Here is a 25,722-nt window from a genome sequence, read left to right as displayed (position 1 = left end):
GAAACAGCATGAACCTCTCTCCCTTCTCAATATAAACTATTTCTGGCTAATCCACAGCATAAGAGTAGTTGGCAATCTTATCTCGTCTCTTGTTTTCATTGCAGTGCTGTGAACAGGTTGAACTAAGATCGCAAGTGCAGCTCTCCAAACACAGATGCAAATCGCAGTGCTGATCCAATATTATAAGCCAGCACGTACAGCAGTAAGTCACAGCTTCTGCAGCTGAGTTGTTTTTATAACGCTTTGTCCCTGGTTTCATCATCAAAGGCTATTTTAAAAGTTATTGTGATCTAACTTTAAATATGTAACAAGGCTTGACTTCATGCGTAGCTGGTTTTGAGAGTCAGTTATCTTGAACGTTAATTAAGCATGCATGACCAAGTCCAGAGTCAATAAACTTGCAACAAAATTATTCTGTTAATAGCTTCTGTGGTATTTTTTTTGCTGCAAGTAAACGTGTTTAGGATAATTTGTTAATTATGAATATTGGTATGATGACTGGGGTTTCAAGAGTTGCCAGGCATTTGTTTAAATGACTGAATTCCCCTGAAAGTTAGAAAATATGTTGGCATCTATAAAAAAGCCATTTTTTACCAGTAGTTTTTCTGTTAAATTATTTTCAAGGTTTCTCTTTAAAATGCCCACATCAGCTATACCCCGTTGTTTTGATGTTGTCTTGCATGTAGCTCTCTGTTTTTCGGGGGGGGAGGGGGGGAGTGAACTGGCATCTATTTTTTTGTCCATACATTTCCTTCTCGGCTCTGCTGGATTCTGAACGTTTCCCCGTCTCTCAGGCTGTATGAAGATGTGAATATTTGGGAAATAAGCTGTCGGATGACTGTTTTGCCAAAGCAATGGCTTCTCAAGAATTTACTGTAAGTGACTTTTAACACTGTGTACAATTAAGTAGAAATAAATTAAAAGCCGCTGTAGCTGCTTATTATTTAAACATTTTCTTACTTATTATTTTGTCATTTTACACATTTGAAACAGGTATTATACACTCACCAAAAACTGAAAAAATCAAAAACGTGGCAAGATGGAATTCTGAGGATTAGAACTGGCGGAAATAAGGTGAACAACTCAGGTTTAATACTGTTGGATTTAATATCATCTGCTGCTGCTGGACTGTCAGTGGCAATCTAGTTGATCTGTGAAATAAAATTAGCTATTTAACAATTCTATTTTTTCATTGCAGGCTCTCTTGTTTGATGATAAAGGACAATGTTTGGAGAGTATTTTTATAAGATATCAGGTATATTTTGTTTGGAATTTTTTTTTATTTTTATGCTTGATTGGGGTTTGTGTTCTTCGGAAGCGTTTCAAACTCTTGTTTAGTAACTAAGGTAGTGCTTTTTCTTATTGTGGGTATGGAAGTCTGCTGCAATGCAAATAATGGAAAGCAAAACCAGCTTCTATTTATTGATAAGTCTTATTGTTTTTCCAGAACCGGTGTAGAGGTTTTGTGGAATTTTATTCCGTCTGAGTAAAAGCAGTGTATTACAGTGATATTTCAAATAAGCATAGCTTGAAGCTAAGTGCTAATGCTTACTAATATATGTATATTTTAACCTATTTATATGGCAGCTGTGATATACTGGGTGTGAACTTCTGAAATTTTTACATAAGAGTATTGGGAAGACTGTATTTATTTAGAATACTGTGATTGTTTCTTACATGGCGCTATTATGGTACACACTACTGCTTTCTCTTTTCTAGGTGAATGCTGGAGATAATTTAGAAAGTGAACGATATTTGATCACAGTTGAAGCAGTAAAAGTGAATGAGGAATCTTTGGGAGATCAGCCAAGGAAAGCAGAAACTCCAGCAGTGGATAGAAATGGTGTAAAACCCGGTGTTCTGCCTCCAAGACATCTGTCTGTCGGCTTGAAAAGGAAGTTTACAGTACGTCTTTGTTTCAAAAGCTATGTCTGATGTTAACGTGCATGTTAAAACACAAGGGGCACATCTTTTAATGAGTGGTAAATGTATAAATGGTGTCTTCCTGTTTTTTTGGAACTGTAAGCCAGAACGTGTTACCGGTAGCTGTTTTTTGCAGAGTTTCCCAAATCTGTTTGGTGTAGCAGGATTGCTGCTGCTAAGGCTGCAGTGAGAGTCACAAGGGCTTGAGGTTGTTTCTATACACCTGTGGAACAGTCACGTGCTAATTGATGACAATATATTTGACGGAGCGTGCCCTATTTTCAACACTTGATTAGAAAATGTGAAGTTGGTTTCTGAGTAGAATTAATTTACAATTTCTCTCCTAGGGTTTCCAAGGGCCACGCCAAGTTGAAAAGAAAATATCGACAGTGGAAGATGGAGAAAACCCCACAACGTTGCCTTTATCGCAGCAGTGTCGGGATGCTTTCCCATCCAAATTTTATGTTACCTCTCCGTTATTTTCGACGATTTGCAAGAAGGATGCAGAAACAAATCTGTCTGCAGACTTTCACGAAGATGCGCGTACGGATAACGATAGAGGACGCATGTCTCTCTCCTCACAGCTTTCAGCTCCGTTTCTTGACAGATGTGAGGAGACAGAGAAGAAAAACTCCGATCAGTCCATTGTGAAGCCAGAATCTCCTCTAATTACTGGGCACGCCAAATCTAGTAGTCAGACAGCCGCTCAAGGAGCAGCGTCGCACAACATCAGGAGCACAGCACAGATAATAGCGCTTTTGAAGTCTAAACCAGCTCAAGGATGCAGAGAGCAAACATCATCTGAAGTCACAGAGTGTCTTTCTGGGTTTCAGGCATCGGAAAATGCAGATAGTTTATGTTACAAAAAAAGCACAATCCTACCTGCTATTTCAGGCAATCCTGCCAAAAGAGTCATTGAAAATATTCAGCACCTGCCTTTTACGAAGGGAACTGTAAACGATAAAAAGGCATGGAATGCTGAAATGCTTCTGCATTCAGCTGAACAGCCCTGTGGTAAAGAAGTCACAGGACAGAGACATGACAAAAAGGCAAATAATTTAAGTCAAGCTTTACGAGATCCCTGCAATACAAATAGTTGCTTCCTACCCGAATCCGCTGTAAGTAGAATGAGTGACAATCAGTTTGTCCCTTCTTCGGGTGACATTTCGTGTTCAGCAAGCCCGATCACCTTTGAAAAAAGTCTCTCCAGATACAGGGAGCATTCGGTGACTGACGGTCTTAAGGAGAATTTATTTGTGAAGCTGCAAAGTGAGCTTCAGCCAAGACAGCGCTCAGAAAGAGTGCCTGGTGACCTGGAGCGCTCTGTGGGTGTCACACTGCCTGAAATTGGAATCGTAAAGGAGGAATTAAGTACGCGTGGCAAAGACTGTGGTCCAGATGAACGGGTGATGGAGGTTAACTTTAATCTAATGGAGGCTTTTGATTTTAATGACACAGACAATGATGACCTGTGTGAAAGAGATGTGAATAAGCTCACCGAAGGAGACGTGCTTTCACAAAGTCCAGATGGTGTAAAAGGAGAAGATGTAGCACAAAATAGTGCGTTGAGACTTTATTCTTGCTGTGAAGTAGTGACACACAGTAAAAACGAAGAAGCCACATGTTCAACGTTTGTCGGAGAGAATGATGGAAACGGCCGCGCTGAGGGTATGCCATCTCAGCTTTGTGACAACAGTGTCGGAGATGCAGGGAGAACTGCAGAAGACTCTGCAAACCAGAGCAGAATTGAAGTGGGACTTGTGGGCGATGGGCACAACCTAAAAGAGATGAATGAAAGTCAATTAAGTATCGACGCCACAAACCATCAGAAGGATCTTGGCGGCTGTGCAGCGCATACCATTAATGGCATGTCATGGATAAGAAGCAAGCACACTGACCTTCGGCCTGGTGACACAAATGTTAATGAAGGTCACCCTAAAAGCAGCATGTCTGAGAAAACTGAAAGTACTTCATTTATTTCTACCAGCAGAATAATTTCTGCAATGGACAAAAGGACTGAAGACGACGTTATACAGCTTGGAGGCGTGAAATCCCCAGATGTTCATTTGGAACGCTTCGGGGGTACCAAAAGCGATGATGTTAAACCAGGTAGTCCTTTGCTGGCTTTGTCACAAAAACCAGACCCTCGCTATGGCTCATTCCGACGTATTGCAGAAGACCATCAAAAGGTATCTGGCATTTCACATAAGGAAGATAGCCGCATTTCCAGAAGTTCTATCTGTCCGTTAGGAAAAGGCCATTCATCTCCAGAGGAACCAGCAATTGGTGAAACAGAGTTTGAAAAAGTAGAGAGCGTAAATGCCTTTCACGAAGCCTGCAAAAGTGAAAGAATAGGACTGGGTGGCCTGAAATGCACAGCAATGGCTGAAAAAAGTTCATCAGATCTTCTGGATTGGGTAAACAATATCGCTCTTCTAAGAGCTTTGACTCAACATAGCACAGCATTAGAAAGCTTACAAAAGATGGAGGAAAATAATAGCGTATTATGTGAAGCAGAGACTTCTAAAGAGATATTTGAACCCCTTGTGAAAGATGAAGGTTAGGTCAGCTTCTGTTTTAAAGTGAATTCTGTATGACTGTACTTATTTGACTTCTGTACTTTGATCTCTCCTGTTGGACAACTCGTATTCAGAAATCCCACTTTTGGAGTGATGTGTTACGAAGGGTCCCTCAGGCAATTTTTAGTGTTTAAAGCAATAACATGGCCTCCAAGTCTGTGTCTTTGCTTTTGTTCAGTTAAATCCTGGCTGCAATTATATGCGTGGGTAAGGTTTGCAAGCCCAGTAAATATTCAGATGTTTTCATGTAAAAAGAACGCTCTAACTGTAACTTATTATGCTTTTCCATCTCTTGTAGCTATAAAACAGTTGACAGAAATGCCTTTCTCAGAAAGTATACAGGCATCTTCCTGTTCATACTTTGATTCTTCTGGCCTTATGGTAACCAGTTTTTGACTATGTATATCTATCTGTACAAGATAAATTCATTTTCCACCAGGCTTCTTGAATAAAATTATTGCTTTATGAAACTGTAGAGGTGGAGCTAGGAATTGCTTAGAGGCATCAGCTAAGAAGCTGATAGTAAACAGAAGAAGTCCTCTTGGCAGACCCTAACTCCAATAAATGTTCAGGAGGCCTAGTGTATTACAAAAACTTAATGCCAATTGTAATATTTAGTTATGTTTAATACCACATTAGTATGTCTGGTGTAATATTTAGTTATGTTTAATACCACATTAGTATGTCTGGTACTTCCCTACCTCATCTTCTTTTACCATTTATTTTTTCTTTTCTTTCACTATCTTTCTGAATACATGGCTTTCCTAGGAATTTTAGCACTTGGGTTGAAACATCCTGGCAAATCTGTTTGTGCTTGATGCTTCGTATTGATTTTTGTCCAGTGCTATTAATAGGTTTTTTTCTTCCAATCTGTCCAAAGGAAAGAAAGATTTTCAATTAAATTCTTCTCTTTTTCCTGTCCCATTTGAAAAGCAAACGTAGTTTCTGATCCTGGATCAGATCATGGATTGTTCTGGCTTCCAAGTAAAAAGTCTGTAATTGAAAATGCTTTCTCTTGTATAAATAAAAGAGGTTTCTTAGCTTAATTTTTCACTTTAAGTCGTTACTTATTTGTTAGACTAATTAGCTTTTGATACTTTTATACACAGCCCAACCGTGTGGACAATTTATTTCAGAAGAGAGAGGCATGTATTGTACCAGTAGCAGCGGCCCGAAGAGGCGCTAGGACATCTGACTGCCAGCCGAAGGTACAGTTGCTGTGGAACTGAAGTATAACGAATAATGTTCCTTAAATTTCAAGTCGATGGTTTACTATTTGCAGTATATTACAGTAAGTCCTAAGAACTATTTAACCAGTCTCATAACGGGGTTCTCGTCAGTTGTTAGTACGTTGGTCGGGGGGAAGTTTCCCACTGAGAGTTGGAAACTCAGATTTTACAATACAAAAAGAAGACTAAAGATACGACATCGGAATATCAGTTTTCGGTTGACAGAGATTTGTGCAAAAACTATTGCTGCCGAGTTGCAGGGGTGCAAGAGAAAGAAAGAGAAAAGAGCATAGATATTTATTTTCTCTTCTGCAGTTTCCAACAGATTATTTTTGTTGTATATATGAAAAGTATCTGTATTGCCTGTAGATAGCTCCAGAACAGTACTTATGTTCAGTTAATGATAATTCCAATGTATTGCGTAGCCTGTTGCGTTTCAAGGGCACCAAGTAAAGGGATCAGCAGCTAGTGAGATAATGTTGAGAGCTCCCTGCTCACAGCTAGGATGGCAGCAGTACCCAGATCATATGGAGTCTGCAGCTGAGAGATTTTTCTCACCCCTCTTTTCAAGGGATTATGTCCTTTCTGACTTCAGACAGGTAACAATTTTTTTCAAAATTCTTCTTATTAACCTTAGTGCCAGAAAGCATCCTGTAAACGTAGGATAGAAGAGACTTTGTTTTTAGAATATTACAATCACACCGAAACCAGTAAGAACCAAACGTAGTGCTTTGTGGTTAAAATTTGGCAGTTAGACCATTATTTTTACTTACCTTTGTCATAGGAGTATGCATTTGCAAGATGTAACTTGTTTTTTTTTTCCTCTGATCAGTTTTGCTTTGAAAACCGTACATGGTCTTAACGTGTGCTAATAAAGGGAGAGAGATTTCTTCTAGAGAAGAGTGGCAGAGGGCTTGTATAATGATTGTTTCCTGGTGTTAGCGGTATAATATTCACCTCAGTTGGGTTTGAAATTTGGTATATAATTGTTAGAGAGTTCCAAAGCAAGGGTTAAAACTTTTTCTTGAGTTATGAGTTTGTTCCTCCTGGATGCTAAGAAACATGGCATGCAACATTAAATAAAATATTTTTTTCTAATGCGGTATATATTTTAGTATTTACAATAATGGAGGAAAATCGATATTTAATTTTTTACTTCCGGAATGGGCTAGAGATATTGAAGAATTATATCTAGAGAAAAGAATTAGAAATAAGATATTTAGAAATGAGATTCAGACAAAGATAATATTTAAATGGAGGTTTAATTTCTAATAAGTTTTTGCTTAAACTTTTTTGGTAAAGTCTCCAGGTTCAAGAAGTCTTCATGAGGATGATATCAACTTGATCAGAGAAGAGAATTTTCAAAAGAAGTCTGATGTTATGGAGAAGTCAAGAATAGATGAGTCCTGTAAGTGGAAGTAAAAGTAGAATGGCAGCAGTTGGCCTCAGAACGATTGTTCTGCATGACTCCTGTCCTTCGCGTATTTTTCCTAGCATTGGCATTGAAGGCGTATTCTGAAGTTCCACCGTGGACGGTGTCAGGCGCGCCTTCACGTTCGGAGTTGAGGCAAACGCAGCGGACTCCATGGGAACCTGACAAGGTGTGTATTGACTGTCTCTTCTAGAGCTTTTTGGCTTTATTTCCTGTGTGTTCGTGGTAGCCATTTCTTATTTTTGAAACTTTTCTCTCGGCTCTGAGAGACATTTCAGTTGTTTAGAATGATGAGAGAGAGAATAGTGACAGAAGAACTATAATCAAGTTTTTTTTTCCAGTCGTTCATTTGACATGTTAATTCTTCATCTGTAGATGATTTCATCAGTAGAACTGGCTTCCGCACTTGATCCAGACTCTACAAGTTCTCCAGCTTCAGGAAGTGAGGAAACTGTTGGAGACATCCAGGAGCCCCTGATACACAGGATCTTGCCAAGCGAACCGGAACTTCCAGAAATTTTTTTCAGTAAGAAATTATAATTGCACTTTACAATATTTTTGCTAGAAAATGTTTGAGGATTTTTGAAGCAGAGTGAGTTGCGCTATAAAAGTTACCCTGGGTGCTGAAATATGCTGAGATATGCCTGGGTAGCTACAGAGTTTGATTTGTGTTTGTCACACGTTTTTCATAGGAGGGTGTGTTACTTTTTTGAAGCAAGATTTTAAGCAGTGTTTACAAATCAGCTGAATTTGCTTTGAATTCCATGCCCCCCCCCAATTATATTCTCCTGAAAGGGACTTCAAAAGAGTGATTTAATTTTATAAAGAAAAATCAGCTTTTAGTCTGGGGGGGGGCGGGAAAGGCTGTAAGTTAAGCTTCTAATTCCTACTAAAGTTTTCATTTATTTCCCGGCTTTTAGTTTTCTTCCGTATTCAGCTGTCCTCTGACCCACTTCCAGCTGACGCCTATCAATGACTCGTTTGTTATTGATGGTGAATTTAGTCAAAAGGATGCTTGTGGTACTGGAAGCCTGATTATCTACATTGGTTAATATTAATTGACAGAGTTTTATGGGCGATCTTTTTGGAGAAAGGAGCAAATGTTAAGCTGTTGGTTTTCCCATTGGCAGCTGTTAATGACCTACCAAGCATTATCAGATTCATGACCTCCAAAACACAGTAACGTTTAAACAATTTCTACTATACATTTTCTGTTATACAAGTAGAATGCCTACAGAAATGTCTTCTGAATATTGGGATTTAAGTATTAAAAGAATCACAGTCGAAATCACTCGTGTCATGGAAATCTAGTGCGGTACTGCATAGACATGATATAAAGAGCTTGCCAATTAGACAGGATGTAAAAGGAAGAACTTGGAATTCTTTCCTTATCTTAGTTTTTTGTCCACCCGAAGTTAATGTGCCATCCCTAAGTGCTACAAGTTGCTTGTAAGGTCTGTTTGCCCTACAGCACAGGAGAAATCCAGCTCTCCGGAGGAATGCAGCCTCTCAAGATTCGAACCCGCAGTTAAGCCACGAACTCCATTTGTCACTCTTCCTGCCACTGTGAGGATTCCTGACGCAGTTTATCCAACTGACAGCGAGGAGGTCCGGCAATCTTTCGGCTCTTCAGTACTCGATTTATGCAACGAGTCAGCGGAATTTCCTCTTAGTGCTTTTGGCCCCGAGGACAGAAATTATGAAACCTCTGTGTTTGGAGAGTATACGGAAGACGGACAAAGGGAATCTGTGCAACCACTGTTCCCTAATGTGACTTCACAATATAGACAAAGCAAGTGGCTAAAGTATCAAAACAGTGCTCAGAGTGACTTGGTAACTCAAAACAGCGATGATAGCGAAGTGACTGATGACATCTGTGCCGAGAACGTCGTCGGAATGCCGCCGGGCGACATAGGAGAGAGCGGCGCTGTGAATAAAAGTGCTCCCGGCTCTGCGCCTCTCCTGACAGCAAAGAGGGTGCTTGGTAAACGCTGTGCGAATACCAGCAACCCAGATTTGATTTCGGAGAGGAAGTTACTTTCTCTGCACTTAAGTCAGACGCCTTTGGCTGAAGCGACACAAAAGGTGTTAAGTCATCTGAGCTGCCGCACCGTAACAGGAGACGGCCAGGTGCGTAACTGTTCAAGCCAATACAGTTAATAACTGACAGAAACGCATTTTTCTGGACAAAGTAACTGCGTTTATCTGATTTCCTGCAGGATATTATCTGTATGAGTGGATGTAATGTTTCCACATAGGTAGTAACACAAAAGAGTCTCAGCTACAGAACAGCAGCTGTTAATGTATTTTTTTGAAGTGCCGTGACTAATCCTTTGCAAAGGTGTAATTCCTTGGCGCACACGGTGCCAGATTTAGGTTTTTAATCTGAATGTTGATGGCAGGAAGATCAAATAAAAGCTGTTGGGCTGTTTTGTCACCTGTAATTGGTGAGAACGTATTTGCAAGAAGTCTTTTTCTTAATTGTGAAATCAGCATTGTTTTTATGAACACTCCTATCTTGCTTCAAAGCATAGTCTCTGATTTCAAAATATTTTAAATTTCTTCAGTTTTCATTGTGGAAAAGTAAGTTATAGCATTGAATAAGCACCTAAAAAATTAGCACAGCTGTTTGTGACCAGTAGACTGTCTTAAACAAATGGAGTCAACTGGAAGAAAAAAAAACAACCCAAAAAACCACAAACCAACCACAGTCAAATTCTAAAAGTTGTCAAATGGCTGCGCTTGAGAGTTAATGAAAATGTTAGATTTTTTTCCCTTTTTTTTTCAATGCAAACTTAGTATGCTGTGTTTTCTAGTTCTTTAAAACTGTTTGTACCATAAAATATTAATGTGAAATAGAGGTGTGGAAATAACTAGTATATTTCATATACACACTGGTATACACATTGTGTGTGTTTATATATATATATATATAAATTCTAACTTCACGGAGCATCCTAAATGGCAGCCCAAGCTCTATGGTGTAGCTCCAGGTGTACTTAATTTTACTCCTGTGAGCAGTCCTATTGAATACGTGCTTCTGTACTTACAGTAAGAAAGCCCGCAAACATTTTTCGTGAAGGGGATTTGTATTTTGCTTTTAGAAAACTGATTCTTTGTTGACTGTCTTCATGTTGAACCTTCTGGTTGCAGAATGAGGCCCTGAATTTTTTCTCTTTAGTTGTACTTAGTAATGAGAGCACAATATATAAAAGCAAAAAGGAAAAAGAGAAGAAAAACGGATCGGTTTTGGCATATCTGTAACAGTAGCCATTTATCAAAACTTGGCTCAATCAGGGTTTTGCAAGTTTTAATGGCTTATTTTTCTGTTTTTTAGGACACCATGATTTCCGAGTTGTCTTTTCCTAATGTGGATAAAGTAAAATACGCTAACCTTCCTAAAAGACAGATTTCCATACCAACGGTGTTTCAGTCTCATGTTCACTACAAACAGGTTTTTAAAGCTGCGCTGACAGGTAGGTCTAACGCCACGCTCTGTAAAACGCTGTCACTTCTAAACAGTGTATTTCTGAAGCTTCACAAAGCAGAATGAGAGGGAGAGAAAACAGAAACATCATCTATTGCAACAGCTCTGCGCTTTTGATTTTGGATATATATACTGAAATATATTCAGTCTATACCCAAAATTGCAAAGACAAACCAAAAGACCAGTACACTTCTGTTCAACTGTGTAACCTTGTGCCTGTTTACCAGTCTTTAGATTCCTATCTAAGCTTTTTTTTTTTTTACAGTTATTTAGTGTTTGGATCGTTTGGCGTTATACTTCAACGTGATTTGAATGAAAATAAGGCAATTAGAACAAATTAATTGCATGTGCAATAGGTGAATTTTTGCAGGTCATATGGTTTCTTTTAGGACTCATGAAATATTTTGATTTAGGTTTGGGATGGAAAGTTTCAAATGAAAATGTATTTGTTTGAATGTTAGGTACTTGCGTAACCATTTTAAGGCTGTACTAATTATTCTTTCGTTCTCCTTTCTATGTCAAGAGCAATTAAACATAATGCTATTTGAGTTGTCACAAAGATTACACAATGCTCTTTCAAAAGCGGATATATCCTTTTGCACTTCACTGAAAGACGGGCAAAGTGAGAGCAAAGAAAGCTGCGTTCCGCTCTGCAGTCACATGCATCCTGCTAAGCTTGTTATGGTTAAAAAAGAAGGTCAAAACAAGGTGCTGTTTATTCCTTGTTTGTTTACAGTTTGGGGTGTTTCTTTGGCATATAGACTGTATTGTGCGAACAGTTACAGGGCAGCTCTGTAGGATTTACAATTGCAGGTTAAAGTGATGTGTTAGAGAGATGGCTTTTAAGATCAGTTGTGGTATCCACCAATGTCCAGAACTGTTGCTGTAATAGTTTTCTCCATACAGAGACAGCTTTAGATATGCAGGAAGACTTGAATTTATAATTTTCTAGGTTGCAGGGGATTTCTGCAAGGTATGATTACATACACTGGCTTCAGAAGCTGAGAGTTCTGAGAACACACTTGTGTTTTTCAGCCAAAAACTCAGTGAAAACACAGGTGTTGATTTGATTATTTCTGTAGCAGGGAGTACCGGTCCATTGCTTTACATTTTTTTGGTTTGCTTGTTTGTTTTAATGTACTAATGGTCATCTTTGTTTGTTTTTTCCCCCCTCCCTTCCTAGGGTCGTTTGTTCTATACCTGTGATGCCCCAAAAGCTGAGCAGTGTTCGTTTTTCCAGTGGATAGAAGATGCGAACCCCACACAGATAAAATGCAGACCTAGCGTAGTGCTTCGCGATATAAAAAGTATCGGGACGTACCTCAGAAGTCAAAAGATTTCTCTCTATGAGGGATGCCAGCTCTTGGTGAGGTATTCTGAAACGCTGTGCCCTTGTCTCAAGTGTTGTGTGAATTGCAGGATTTATGCATATTCCAGTAGCGCTGGATTGCAGTAGCATTTAACAGATGCTTTCACTAACTATGTTTAAAGAGGCTACAGTTCCCTGTAGAAATGTAAAAGCCAAATTAGCGAAGGAGTATGAATATTACTGTGAATATTACTGTGAATATTATGAATATTACTGTGAATATCAGCAATGGCATTTCAGGTCGGCGCTCTTTTCAGCAAGAATCAAAACTGCTTACCAGCAACTTGATATTCACGACATCCCTTATGACTCTTGCGTTTGAATTACTGTTCATTAAATCTTTCATAAGAGAATTTGATTTATTCTCTTACTGATTCTAATTTCAATGTTAGAAGTTGTACTGAAGGCTATTCTGTGCTGCTTAACTGTAGGGGAAACAATTTAATTATGGCTGAATATAAGAGAAGTATTTTTGCAGTCAAGATAAATGTATTTAAAACTTGGTAATGTAAGACGATGGACCACCACCGAGATCTGCGCTGTATAATTTGGTCCAATCTGTGGAGCTTTCTTATTTTTGGTGGTGAATCCAAAATGTGCCAATTGTTTACATCCTACTTCTTAAAATTACAATTTAACAGGAAAGCCTTTGAAATTCAAACACAGCGGTGTAGTAAGTTCAAGAAATTTATGAATACGCCTGCCAGATTTGATGGTGATTCCAAAAAAAAATTATACCTCAAACTAAGCAGAAAGGAGCATTATTCGCTCTATAGCAAAGGTAAGTAAATCTTAAGCATCAGAAGAATTGTCCGTGTCGTGTTGTGCTTTTTTCAAGTTTTAATTTGTAACCTAAAAACTGGATTCTATTTTTAAACTCCTGGCAACCCTGATAATTCAGTTCTCATTCTAGAAGGGCAACGAAGTATCTCATTAATTCATCTTTTCTTGGAAATGTTCAGCTACCTTAGAAAAATCTAAATTCCACGTCCTTGGGTTCGGAGTGTATTAAATTTGTGAATCGTGACGCTTCAGGAAAGCCCAGTGTTCAAATAGATGATATTTAAGGAAAACTTGATGTAAAAATGGGTGTTTCAGTAGTTGTTGCATGCCTCTTCTAAATTATTGAGATGTCACAGAGTTGAGGACATTCGGTGATTTGATCCAGACAGGCTCAATAGTTCATTTGACTTCAGTAATTTTGGAACTGATACCCATATCTTCCTAGTTTGTTCACTTGGCTCTTGAAAATGATACGAAGGAAATTGGGCAGAAACAACCGTGTTTGTCTGCGCAGACTTTATCTGCAGGCTGAAACGTTCTAACAAATCAGGGGTTTGCCACTTGAAATTCTGAAGCTCTGCATGGGCAAAACTTTCCCTCGTGTATGATAGGTTTCGATAATTTTTGTTAGGGGCAAATATATACGCACCGTTATTGCTCCTAGCTTTGAAATCTCCCTTGCTGCGCTCTGCAGTATGTGGAATAGGAGCAGGGTAGTGAGCTTTAGTCTCATCGGCTGTGCCAAATAAAACGGAACATTCGCGGGCGCCGGTATGTGTTGGTTTTGAAAGGGAAGGCAAAATGTCCCTTTATTTCAGCACTTGCTATTCTTTGGCAAAAGCCTGGTTAACCAGATTTGTAGTACGCTTCAGTGATTTGTTCCAAATACTCTCAAAATGGATAATACTTCAGCTCTGTCAGAAGTCCAATGCGGCTAAGCGCACCAGGAGAGAACTTGACAATTACCCCCAATTTCAGCAAGTCAGTACTAGAAGAACTGCCAATTATTCACTGATTCTTTTAGAACTGAACCAACACTTGTTTAGGACTTTCTAATCCTCCCTACTTTCACGTTAGCGGTGGTTTAATTTGCAGCATGGTAAATGCTGAGCTATTTTGTCCAGCTTCATTTTCTTTCAAGACGGCAGTAAAAGCAGCTTATGAGAACTCTGTATTTTTTTTTGACAGATGATATCTGGGTTGTTTCGAAGACTCTGAACTTCGATCCCCTTGATACTTTCATTGCAAGTAGTGCTTTCTTTGGACCATCCTCCAACGACGAAGTAGAATTACTACCACTGAAAGGCTACTGTCCCTCAAACTGGCGATCAAATAGTGAGTTCTACGCCAAAGAAGTCAGAACTGTGGGAAACAACTATTGAGGGAAAAATCTGGCCAGCCATGAAGGATGAGATTAGAATTTCTGAAATCTAATATCTGATTTTATTCACAGTATTTTTTTCCCTTGTGTTTTGGACTATGTCATTTGAATACAGTACCTAATGCAATTAAACCCGCAAAGTAGCGGGTAAGAAAGTCTAAATGGGCGATGAAGAAATGAGGATAATATAAATAAGCTAGTAAATAATGCAAATTGACTGTCAGAGCATAGGTAACAGCAATATGTTGTTACTGTCCTTGGAAAACAAATAAACAGAAACCCCAAACAACTCACTACGGAAAATTTGTATTTCTATAAAAAGCCACGTATTAAGTCTGTGATTTGCCTGTCCTGACGTTCCTTTCTGTGCCTTTGTTGCTACAGTCTAGAATGACAAAAAAAATTGGTGTTTCAAAATTCAGAAGAAACGAATCTGTCTAGTTTTAGTTATTTTCGTCATTGTATTTTAAAAAGAAAATATTACTAAGCCTAGCCCTGATGGTTTTTAATGAACCGCTGACCTTTTTATTCATTAGCAAGCTGTTCCCAACTACGTTGCAGCCATCCTTATTTTTGGTTTTAACATTTTTGTTTGGGGTATTTTTGTAAGATTTTTGTCACCAGTGTTTTGGAAACAGTACGGTTAGCAGGCCTTAAGTGCAGAGAGAGAGAGTGCGGGTCTGCTACAGATGTCACAGAAAAATGACAAATGTGCTGCCAAACATAATGCAAAAGTTTCATTTTTTGCTGTTGAATTGAGCTGAAGTTTTGGGTTTGTTTTGGGTTTTTTGGTAAAAGAGAGAAAGAAGGCTTTATGTAGTCATTCCGGAGCTAGTAATGATATACGTCTGCTTACGTTCTTTTAATGCAATATGAAAATTGTGTGCTTAATCGCAGAAGGCTTTATTCGTAGCACTTAAGCAGGTAAATTGAGTGTTTTAAGTTAACAAATTGGTCTTTTTAGGCTTTCTGTGTAATCATTAGAGAGGGAGTTCTGCAAAGCACAATTCAGTGAGACTACATTAAACTCCTGTTCTGAATTACCTTCAGAAGACTAAAAAATACAGGGGGAAAAAAAAAATACAACGGCACCCAAGTTCTTTGTGGGCGTACGTGCTAGCAAAATCCTGGGCTTCAAATGCAACGGGAGGTTGAGTTTTGTTTGTTCCCCGAGTGTGAATTGCAGGACTGGATCTTTCGAGCAGTCAGGGTCTGGAAGAGTTAATATATAGCTTTTCAGTCTTAATGCTGTCAAATCACGGCATTTTATTTTTTCTTAGGAAATTGTTGGTTCCTAACTTTCCTTGTGATCATAAATACAGATTATGTCGTAATTCTAGAGCCAGTACAAAACTGGACGCCTAAGTTGTAAGAAAATAAAGCTTTAGGTAATGTTTAGTTGTTGGTAGTGATAAAAAACAGCAAAATAGAGGTACGGGGGTTATTGAACATATTAGAAACCTGTTACTTAGGCAGTCCCTGAGCCCCAGAACCTTAGGAGACTGGCAGTGAATTCAGGAAAATATAATTGAATACTTGTTCTGTTCTAATCCTCTCCCCGAACCATCTGCTTCTGTACACCTGGGAAACAGGTTAGATGGAACTTGAGTCTGGCCCACTCGAGGTGTTCCTATGTTCCCGTCTTGTCTTTTTTAAACATCTGCTAAGCTATTGTGATACAGATGGTTTACTTAAAAAAAATCACCTCCTAAATTCCAAAGCCCTCTAAATATCTCGAGTGTTTCTAAAGTGAGTAAGGATTTTTCTCTAAGCTTCCTTCCCAGAAGGTTCCTAATGTTGGGCTCACAAATACTTCGAAATAACGCACCTTGAAAAGAAAGGCTAATAGGTCTCTCCTCATCTATAACATTCAGTCAGAAGTGGTAATCGGGTTAGCTTGCTTTCTGTTATAGGAGGCTAATTACTCTTTTGTTGGCATTTTGTAATTCCTTTATCTAGCTGATTTGAAATTTTGGCTATTTTCATTTTTTCCTAATTGTATTTTTCTGTGGCCTTTTCAGTGTTTGTTCATGCTTTGCTGGTTTGTAATGCTAGTGGTGAGCTTACATCTTTAAGAAATATGGAGGAGCACTTCAATCCATCTACATTACCACTAACACCATATCTACTAAAAATGTAAGTCGCTGTTTCGGTGATACTGTGAGCCTATAATGTGTCAATAGGTACAGGAAAAAAAAACAAGAAACGACAAAAATACCATTGAGTTTGCCTGATTAAAAAGCGGATGAGGAAAAATAAAATCAGAAAAACGGTGCAAGGAATGAACTGTGGACAATGCGATTTTCATTTATATGGAAATGAAAATATATACGTTGCTTACCTCTAAGTCGATCGTAAGGTGTTTTTCTTAAAACTTACCTGCAGCCCACGTTTCACAACCTAGCCATTAATATCGGGCATTATTATGACCGTTAGACTGGTAGCTTCACAGGGGTTCAGCGGAACTGTTTTTCCTTCCCAATTTTTAGAGTCACTTGAGGCACAACCTAAAAATAAAACGTTTTCTTGGAGAATCGGAGCAATATAGGGATATTTCCAAGACTGCTTACGATTCACTGTATAAAACAAGGGATTAAATGAATCCCTGCTACCTCTGACTACGTCCTGCTACCGCCCTTAATTCTGTCAGTCTCGCGGCCTTGGAGGAAGTCAGATTGACAGCGTTAACATACAGCAAGGAGGAGAAAACCCAAAAGCCTGTTTCCTATGATCCAGCTGGCACCCAGGGAAGTAGTAAGGGGCAGGAATATACAGCCCCGGTGTATGGCAGGGGGCAGGGGCAGCAACTTTTAATTATGTCAGCTGTTAATCATAAAGCCTCAGCATTTCAATGTCAGGTGAGTGAGACTATCAGAACCGTGACATACAAATTCTACGTATGCAGTATTACACCGCAACTTTGGACCGTTGTATTTTTCTTAGGAATTTTGATTCTGAAAATGCTGCTAAGAGAGTCAACAAAAGGAAATTTATTCCACCTGCCATCAGCCTGAAACGCACGATGACGTACGGGCCTGTCGGCGCTGAAGTGGCCATGGGACTAGCGACAAAGATGATCCAAACGTTCTCGTTGAACCCAGATCAAGCTACGTCACTGATTCAGATAGCTCAGATGATGACCTCACGTGGAAATATCCAACCAGTGGAAGAACATCAGATCTTCCCTATCACGATCATACGTGGTATATAGCCAATAATTGTGACATTTGCTGCTACTGTATCTTTGCAAAAATGCTAATTAATATGTAATGCCAGTGTTAGTGACACATCCCTAAATTCTCTCAGTGATGAAACAGTAGATTTGTTTCCTTAATCATATATTTACAATTCTAGGCAGACTTAAAGGAAGATTCTTAGGTCTAAGTAAATGTTGACTTATTTTAAACGTAGCGCAAAAGACGAGCTTGAATAAACAGCCTCTGTGTATGGAATATCCTTTTAAACTCTCTCGTAACACTGCTGTCCTCACCTACTTCATGCATTTCCTGAAAATTCATTTCTTGGATGAGGCCCCTCTGCTAATGACCTTGACATTATAACATCCATTCTATCGGCACAGAGCTTTTCATCCTTCAGTTTGCATCCTGCCTTTTGCAGGCTTTTACATAAGTAGGGAGTTCTTTCCCAGCAAGATTTATACACAAAATCAGAGTTATTTGGTGTCTTCTGCTTGTTTCTTTTCATATTAAAACCACTTTTTGTCATGTATCAGCTTTGCTAAATTATCATATAACATTTTTTTCTATGACACACTATTTCTTGCTGGTTTATACTTCCCTCTATCTTTGTTTTAGCCCTTTTCAACATGTACAAAAAGGCTAGTAGTATCTTAGGTCAAAGATATTTTTTTTTTTAAATCGGTATTGAAAAGCAGTTAGCGTAAACGTAAGTTTTGAGATCCTGTCAAAGCAAATACGTTGACAATAATGACACTCTTAGTACAGATACCACTGGACTTAAATTGCCTGAGCTTTTGTTAGGCTGTCAGGCATATTAATCTAGTGAAAATTATTAGTCATTCCAAAATAATCATCACTCAAATTCCTTATTCTGTACCTGAGGACATGGTATGAGGGATGTGCATGCAGATACTTGTGTAATTTAATGTGATGATGAGACTCCTTAGCAAGTAATGCATGTATTCAACCAGAAAATGTAGGAAAAATACCTTAGCTTCTCCTCTTCTGTAGTTTTTTATCAACTTACTGCAGGCAGTAAATGTGAGGCGCAAGGCACCTGGTTCCCCATGGATACTTAGAGCTGCTTGAGCAAGCACATGAAATGTTTTTACAGGGATCGCAGCATAATATTTGATAAGAGAAGTTATAACAATTGATTAAAACTGTACTTTCTAGGAGATTTTCACTTGTAACTTTGGCTTTTTCTTCCAATATACCAGGGGTTTTTGGAGCTGGGAAGAGCTATCTGCTGTCTGTTGTGATCTTGTTCCTAGTGCAGCTCTTTGAAAGCAGCGAAGCTACGGAGGGTCCAAGGCCAGCTCCATGGAAACTTCTGATCGCTTCTTCCACTAACGTTGCTGTTGACAGGATACTGCTGGGGTAGGTTACAGACATTTTTACAGACTATTGTTCCAAAAACAATAACGCACTTCTATGGTAAAGATAACTGCGTCGATGTTTCCAGTATAGCACTTCAAACGGATTGCATTCTTCCCCTAGAAAGCGTCACACGCGGGCTTTAATTTTACCCTTGCTCCTTTGCACAGCACGCATGCGCTAAAAGACTCTAAGCCTAGCTGCGCAGGTTGACATGAGACTATTATTGGGCTCTAGTCTCATCAAATTTACGCTTAAAATCCACCATGACAGAAAGTGGTATTGCTCGGGAATGGTTAGGAAGTAGCAGTAGGGGCAAGGGAAGGAGGGATGGGGAGAGAGAGGGAGAGGCAGAGAGTCAGGCTTGGGAAGCTTCAGCGTGAAGCTAACATGAAATAAAACGCATTGTTTGGAAGGATAAAGGAAGGAAGGGAAAGTACAAATGGAAGACTGCTTATGAGAGGAGAATCAGAAAGGCATTAAGCATCTTTGAGGCAAATCACAATTACTTCGATTTACTGGAATTGTGGCCTGAGTTACTTCATCTGCTTAATCGCAGAAGCTGGTGTTCTGATGTGTCCGTTAGCCTTTTTAGGACCACTTTTAAATTTTTCAAAGTTTCCTTTTACGTGTCTGTAACATGTAGCATCTCTTTTTTCTTTGAAGTCTACTTGATCTTGGATTTGAGGATTTTATCAGAGTGGGAAGTATTAGGAAAATCACCAAAGCAATTCTTCCCCACAGGTAAGAATCCTCATCTTTGAGGGATCTGAGGCGATTCTAAGATTCATGATAGTATGCATGCAGTAAAATTACTATTTTGAAGTAATTCAAAATGTGATTGTAATACGCCTGTCCCAGGCTTTCCTCCTCCCTCTGTACAGTGGAGGAATTTTACTTCGATTTGGGAATGTCACTTGTTGCTGACGAGAGCTAAATGGGAAATAGTAGAAGAGAACAAAATAATGGCAGTTACAGATTTGGGAGTTTACACAAGGAGGAAAAGCAAAACAGCCTGGAAATAGATATGTACTGCTGTAGCGATAAGAACTAGGAGGAAGTAATCATAAATTTGATGTTCAGAGAATTAATGGTAACAGCTCATGAATTCTGTACTACTGACCCAAGTTATCTTTGCTATAGTGCTCTGGGGTTTGCCCTTTAACTACTTAAAAGTAAGCAATCTACGTAGTACTGTAGACGCAATTTGAGAGAACAAAGTAAATTTTGAGGTGAAGAAAGATTCCATTTCCATTCCTTGGTAGTAGTAGGACCCCAAGGGTATAAAATGGTTTAAGAACGAAAAACAACTCCTCGGTTCTGCTCCACTCTGAAATCAGGCTTGTACTTGGAGAAGTCATTTCCTACGTGTGTGGCTCTGATTGGGCTGGTAGGATCCCAGCTGGTGGGATAAAGAGCTGTTTTAAAACAGGTATTAGACTAGTCTCTCTCAGCTGGATTCGGGATAGGTTAGCACGTTGCTGTCAAGTACTCTTACGTGTAAAGTATGATTGTTTTTTTATGTTGGGTGTTCACGCAACACTGAAAGCACCGTTATTTTCAGTCATTGTAATGCATGTTGTAACATCTTTTTCAAGTTTACACGCTGGCTCGGGAAATGAAAACGAGCAGTTAAAAGAGCTGCTTGCTCTCATGAAAGAAGATTTAACTCCGGTTGAAAAAATGTACGTCAGGAAGAGTATTGAGCAACACAAACTGGGGACCAATAAAACTATACTGCAACAGGTACAGTCAAAGTGACGGGATGGGAAAGTGGGGATTCGCTACATCTTACCCACAAGGCCCAGCAAAGGGGAACGGGGAATCCCCTTGCACACCTACCAAGCTCCTAGTTTTGAAAAATAAAATGAACGTTATGACTAGGACAGGCTTGATTCCACAGGTATAGCTTACTGCTTTACCTGCGTAGGACTTCTCCGAGTTGAACTTGCAGTTCCTGTTGAGTGATATGAGACAGAAACCCTTCTTGAACTTTACTGCAATCTGATTTAATATTACCAATCTAGTTTACAAGGTGGGGAGAGAAAAACTTCTGAGCACAGCTAGTCTGCACTGTTGCCTTGAAACAAAGATGTCTGTAGTCATAAAGGTCGAAGATAAGGACTGAGCTAAAGCTCTCCTAGAGTTGAGTATCCACTGCCAAGAAGATTTCCAATATATTTTAAGTAATTTTTCATCAAAGTATTACACTTTAAGATTACTGCTTCCTGTAGAAAAATATTCTCCATTTCTGGTCTTTCCAGTTATTTGCCTTTTCTCCTCAGTCCTAGACTCAAAAAATCCCAGCTTGTTGGAGAGCAATTGTAACAAAGCAGATGGGAGCAATTTGTTTCTTGTGCTTATTCCTAGTGGTCACGGCTGCCGCTTTGGCTGCTGGGGCTCAGAAGGTTTTGGAGGATTGTGTAATCTGAACTTTCTCTGTATCAGACCAGATCTGGTCTTAAAATACATGAATCTGTGAAAGATTCTAATGTATAACCACCATCAGAAATGGTAACCTTGGGTCCATCGCCGTGCATACACAGTGCCTTTTACTGGAAGTTAGAATGTAATTGTTTGAGACCCAGCGAGTACGACGCAGCATGCTGTAGAACTGCTAAAAATGAACGTAGGTGTATTCTCCTTGCTGAAGCTATAGTTATGTACTGCGCAGAGATGAACTATTAAATGATCTTGACTTTTTTATCTACTCGTTTTCCCCTCGCTAACGACACAGGTGAAAGTGGTTGGAGTGACCTGTGCTGCCTGCCCCTTCCCTTGTCTGAACTCTCTCAAGTTCCCCGTAGTGATGCTGGATGAGTGCAGTCAGATGACTGAACCCGCTTCGCTCCTTCCTATCGCAAGGTACGGCCTTCCTTTTGTGTTCCAGCAGAGGCGTGGCTTTTCGTTAGCAGCGACACAAGCGCAAATAATTGCCAAACTTGCCCGTCTTTTTAAGAACGTGAACTCCGAGGTCTCGCCTTAGAAAGCAAGAAGAAGAATTATAAATCGAGGCCTGCTTTTAGGTGTCTTTCTTGAGTTACCGTGCTCTTTTAACTGTGGAAAGAGGCTGATGGAGAAGGGAGCCTGATGGAAAGCAATCTGTGATATATAAACACAGCCCACACTTCTGTTATGAATAGTTTGACATCCTTTTTAGAACCTTTTTTTCTTAGTTTTTAACATTCTCATTTAGGTTTCAGTGCGAAAAGCTAGTCCTCGTCGGAGACCCTAAGCAATTACCACCAACTGTTCAAGGGTCTGAGAGTATTCACGAAAAGGGATTGGAGCAGACGCTCTTTGACCGGCTTTGCTTAATGGTAGGTACTAGTAACCACGGCGTTAGGAAAGATGGAGGGTGAAACTGTAGGTCCGCTGAAGTCACTAAAAGAGTTCTGATTTAGATGGCAGAGGTTCGGTGTTTCGGCCTGTTTTGTAATTAAGCTGATTCCCTTCTAGCACATTTCTCCGTAAATGTTATTTTCACGGTGGGCAGCAATTTGTAAGCGTAACGAATGTAAAACAAGAATGGATTGAAAAACACGGACGGATTCTGCCTGCTGATCTTTTTGTGCCGTTTTCAAGCCAGGTAGAAGCAGCAGGGGCTACAGTATTTGTTGTAATTTCTGTTGAAGTGAAGGTATGAAGGTTAAGCCAGCTTAGTGCGGGAATTGTGTCCACTTCTTTCTTGTTTGACCTAGCTGGCGTTGCAAAATATTTAGTACTTCTTTTTCCTCGTCACCGTAATTCTTTAGGGACATAAACCAATACTTCTTCGGACGCAGTACCGATGTCACCCTGCTATTAGTGCCATAGCCAACGAGCTGTTCTATGAAGGAAATCTGATAGACGGTGTTTCCGCGACCGACAGAAGTCCTCTGTTGGATTGGCTTCCAACACTATGTTTTTATAGTGTTAATGGAGTCGAGCAAGTAAGTTTGTAAACATTTTTAATATGAACAGTCAATATTGTCGTTTTACCTCCATTTCTTTTTGCCTTCTGTTCTTTGTGAGAGCTAAATTGGAAATCTTCTCCCCTATTTCCAGATTGAAAGAGACAACAGCTTTTATAACATGGCAGAAGTTCATTTTACAGTCAAGCTCATCCAGTCTCTGATTGCAAGTGGAATAGAAGGGTCTGCAATTGGTGTGATCACTCTTTATAAATCACAGATGTGTAAGGTTTGTGGAATGTATCATCAATAAAAAACTGGTTTCTAAAATGTATTTGTTTATTCTAAACATGGATTCCATTTCAACCGGGAAGAGTCAAGTAGAAGTGAGAAACAAATGTTGGAAAGGTGAACTAGAGTTTACCATAATTACTCTCTTATTAACAAAAAACCCCCCTGTATTTGTCCTCTAAAATTAGTCAAAATCTTTTAATTCAAACATATGATTAACAAAAAAAAACCCTTTCCATTTGTTTTCCTTCCACACGCACACTCAGAAAATCGGCAAATTAAATAGTACATAAATTTCGTAAACCAGTTAGGGGCTGTTACAAACTGGTGCGTGTGAAACGCGTCACCACCCCTGTTCTTCTGTCCACAGATTCAGAATGTGCTTACTGACGTACGCTCTGAGGCTCTGGAAATTAAAGCCGTCCAGGTGTCCACTGTAGACGCCTTCCAAGGAGCGGAGAAGGAGATCGTTGTTTTGTCGTGTGTCAGAACAAGACAAATTGGGTTCATAGACTCCGAAAAGAGAATGAACGTTGCGCTAACGAGAGCGAGGAGGCACTTGTTGATTGTTGGAAACCTGGCCTGTTTAAGTAGGAGCAGGCTGTGGGGAAGAGTAATTCATCACTGCAAAGGTAATATTTACTTTTCCTGTATTTTTGAAACCAGGCAGCTCATCTTTAATCAAACGACGTATAATACACTTTATATAGTATAGTGTGTATGTATTAGACATACTATATAATATATAAAGTATATAGTATGCTTATGATATAAAACAGTATATTTATTACATATAAAATACAGGATGTTGCAGGAAAATGCAAGTATTTGCAAGCGTGCAAGTTGCATGCTTGCAGTTTCACCTGCAAACTGTTTTTACCCTTGAAGGGTATTTGTTATCCAGTAATGGGACTTGTTTTTTCTTTTTGTGATGCCATCCGATAGCTACACAAAGAGCACGCTGGGAAGGAGAGCTGAAACCCATTCCTGCGTTTCTAGTCCTTTCCCGGTTTGCTTTGACATGGTAGACCCCGGCAGAAACAAATTACACACCAATTCTTCTATACAGCAGTATTTCTGAATAGGTAGTACTTAAATAAGAGGAAGAGAAATGCATAGCATCTTTCGGCAACTAGGGGCTGCTTGCTTTTGGAAGATAAATTTTGAGCTGCTAGAAAAAAAAAACAACACAGTGCTATTGGAAATCAGCTAACTCTGCCGAGTAATTCCTGATCGCTTTTGTTTACACGTCACTGTCTTGTGAATACATGTGTTTGTTTTATTGGAGCACAGAGGGAAATCCAGTTTTTGAAAATCCAGTTTTTGAAAATCCAGTTTTTGAAAATCCAGTTTTTGAAAATCCAGTTTTTGAAAATCCAGTTTTTGAAAATCCAGTTTTTGAAAATCCAGTTTTTGAAAATCCAGTTTTTGAAAATCCAGTTTTTTACAGTTTCCACGTATTTGCTGTGAAGTTTACCGCAGCTGAGTATTTACACATCCAAAAGCTAATCCTGCTTTAAAAAAAAAACAGCCAAAAAACCTTATGGTGCCTGTTTCCACCCCTTGCAGCTTTGCTAGGCGGGGTGTAAAGTGCCCGAACAGCCCCTTAGTTCTGCGTCTCCTCCCTCCCTGCGGTACGCGTACTTTGGAAGGAGAGGTCGTGGTTTCTCCCTTGGTCGGCACTTGAATCAGTCCCCGTTGAAAGGGGAACAGTTCGTATCTCAAAGCATCAGTTATATTTCATCAGAAATCCTTCTGTGGTGATTCCCTTTGAACTAGAGAAGCGAGAGAGGGAATAGCCTCCCCGTCTCTGAAGCACATTCAATAAATTCTGGCTGAATCCGACTGCCCGGTACCCACCGAGGCTCCTCCGTGGCGGGGCGCCTCCCCTTTTGGAGGGGGTAGGGCCTTGCCTTAGCAGACACTACGAAGGGTAGCGCTCAGTCTCTAAAGCAACAGATGACTGCAAGAAGAGGTGCCAAGAGAGTCATTATTTTATCGACCTGCTTGGTTGATATCAAAGGAAGGGTCTCCTTAACGGCTGAGCTCTGAAGAAGGAACAATTTTCCAAGTAGAAATATTATAGCCATGTGATAGGCTTGGGGAAATGGGTGTTGGCATCCCCACCGACTAATGCCGTGGTGGATGCTCTAAAGGGAGAGGTAATTATCCTGTTTATTGCTGCTTTTAGGATGGGAAAATGGATTGCAACACGTAAGCCAGTGTGAGCGGCAGCTAAACGACATTCTTAAGTGTTACTTGGAGAAACGGAAAGAAGAGGAGCAGAATAAGAAAAAGGAAAAATAACACATGTGCCTGTTTTATGAAGAAAATACGACCTGCGTGTCTATAAAAATTATCAGAACGACTGCAAATCTAATATAAATATTTATTGTGGGAAATTGTTGTTTGTATCTCGGTGCACTGATAGTTCTGTTTTGACCCCTTGTTTGTATGACCAAAAATGAATAAAGTGACTTTATCTGCTCGATAACTGAAATCCTTTTCTGCTTACAAAGTACCCAATTGCATTATTAGTGTTTCATTAGTCTTCAGATGAGATATACATGGAGCACCATATTTTAGAACAATTCTGTCATCTTGCGCGTTTACAAATCGCTGACATCTGGGAATTAAATTAACAATTAAAAGGATAGAGTAATTTCTTCAAAGAAATATTACATGTCCTTGGTCTACTAACTCTTTGGATGCCGACAAAATGAAACGAGAACGGATTTTTTACAGGTTTTAGGATAAGATCACTCACCTGTGTCTTGA

The 25,722-nt window shown here is 39.4% G+C and overlaps 1 protein-coding gene across 1 annotated transcript; it reads left to right on the top strand.

Moving 5' to 3' along the window:
• Positions 1 to 126: 126 nt before the first annotated feature.
• ZGRF1 (zinc finger GRF-type containing 1) lies at positions 127 to 25,251 on the top strand (the record flags this gene model as incomplete). Its single annotated transcript, XM_082315086.1, has 28 exons — positions 127 to 202; positions 795 to 875; positions 994 to 1,074; positions 1,199 to 1,255; positions 1,720 to 1,905; positions 2,271 to 4,482; positions 4,801 to 4,883; positions 5,612 to 5,710; positions 7,034 to 7,139; positions 7,226 to 7,332; positions 7,539 to 7,689; positions 8,635 to 9,293; positions 10,501 to 10,639; positions 11,174 to 11,358; positions 11,834 to 12,021; positions 12,661 to 12,800; positions 13,991 to 14,137; positions 16,205 to 16,319; positions 17,127 to 17,386; positions 18,604 to 18,763; positions 19,427 to 19,504; positions 20,359 to 20,506; positions 21,498 to 21,625; positions 21,957 to 22,080; positions 22,516 to 22,692; positions 22,808 to 22,942; positions 23,315 to 23,576; positions 25,136 to 25,251. Exons 2-28 carry the CDS (start codon positions 855 to 857, stop codon positions 25,249 to 25,251), a joined length of 6,264 nt encoding a protein of 2,087 aa, XP_082171212.1. The 5' UTR covers positions 127 to 202; positions 795 to 854.
• Positions 25,252 to 25,722: the final 471 nt, after the last annotated feature.

Source organism: Platalea leucorodia (genome assembly GCF_965183815.1).
Source record: "Platalea leucorodia genome assembly, chromosome: 6".
Classification (NCBI taxonomy): Eukaryota; Metazoa; Chordata; class Aves; order Pelecaniformes; family Threskiornithidae; genus Platalea; species Platalea leucorodia.
Note: the sequence above shows the minus strand (reverse complement) of the source record. Positions and strands in the feature narration are given on the sequence as shown.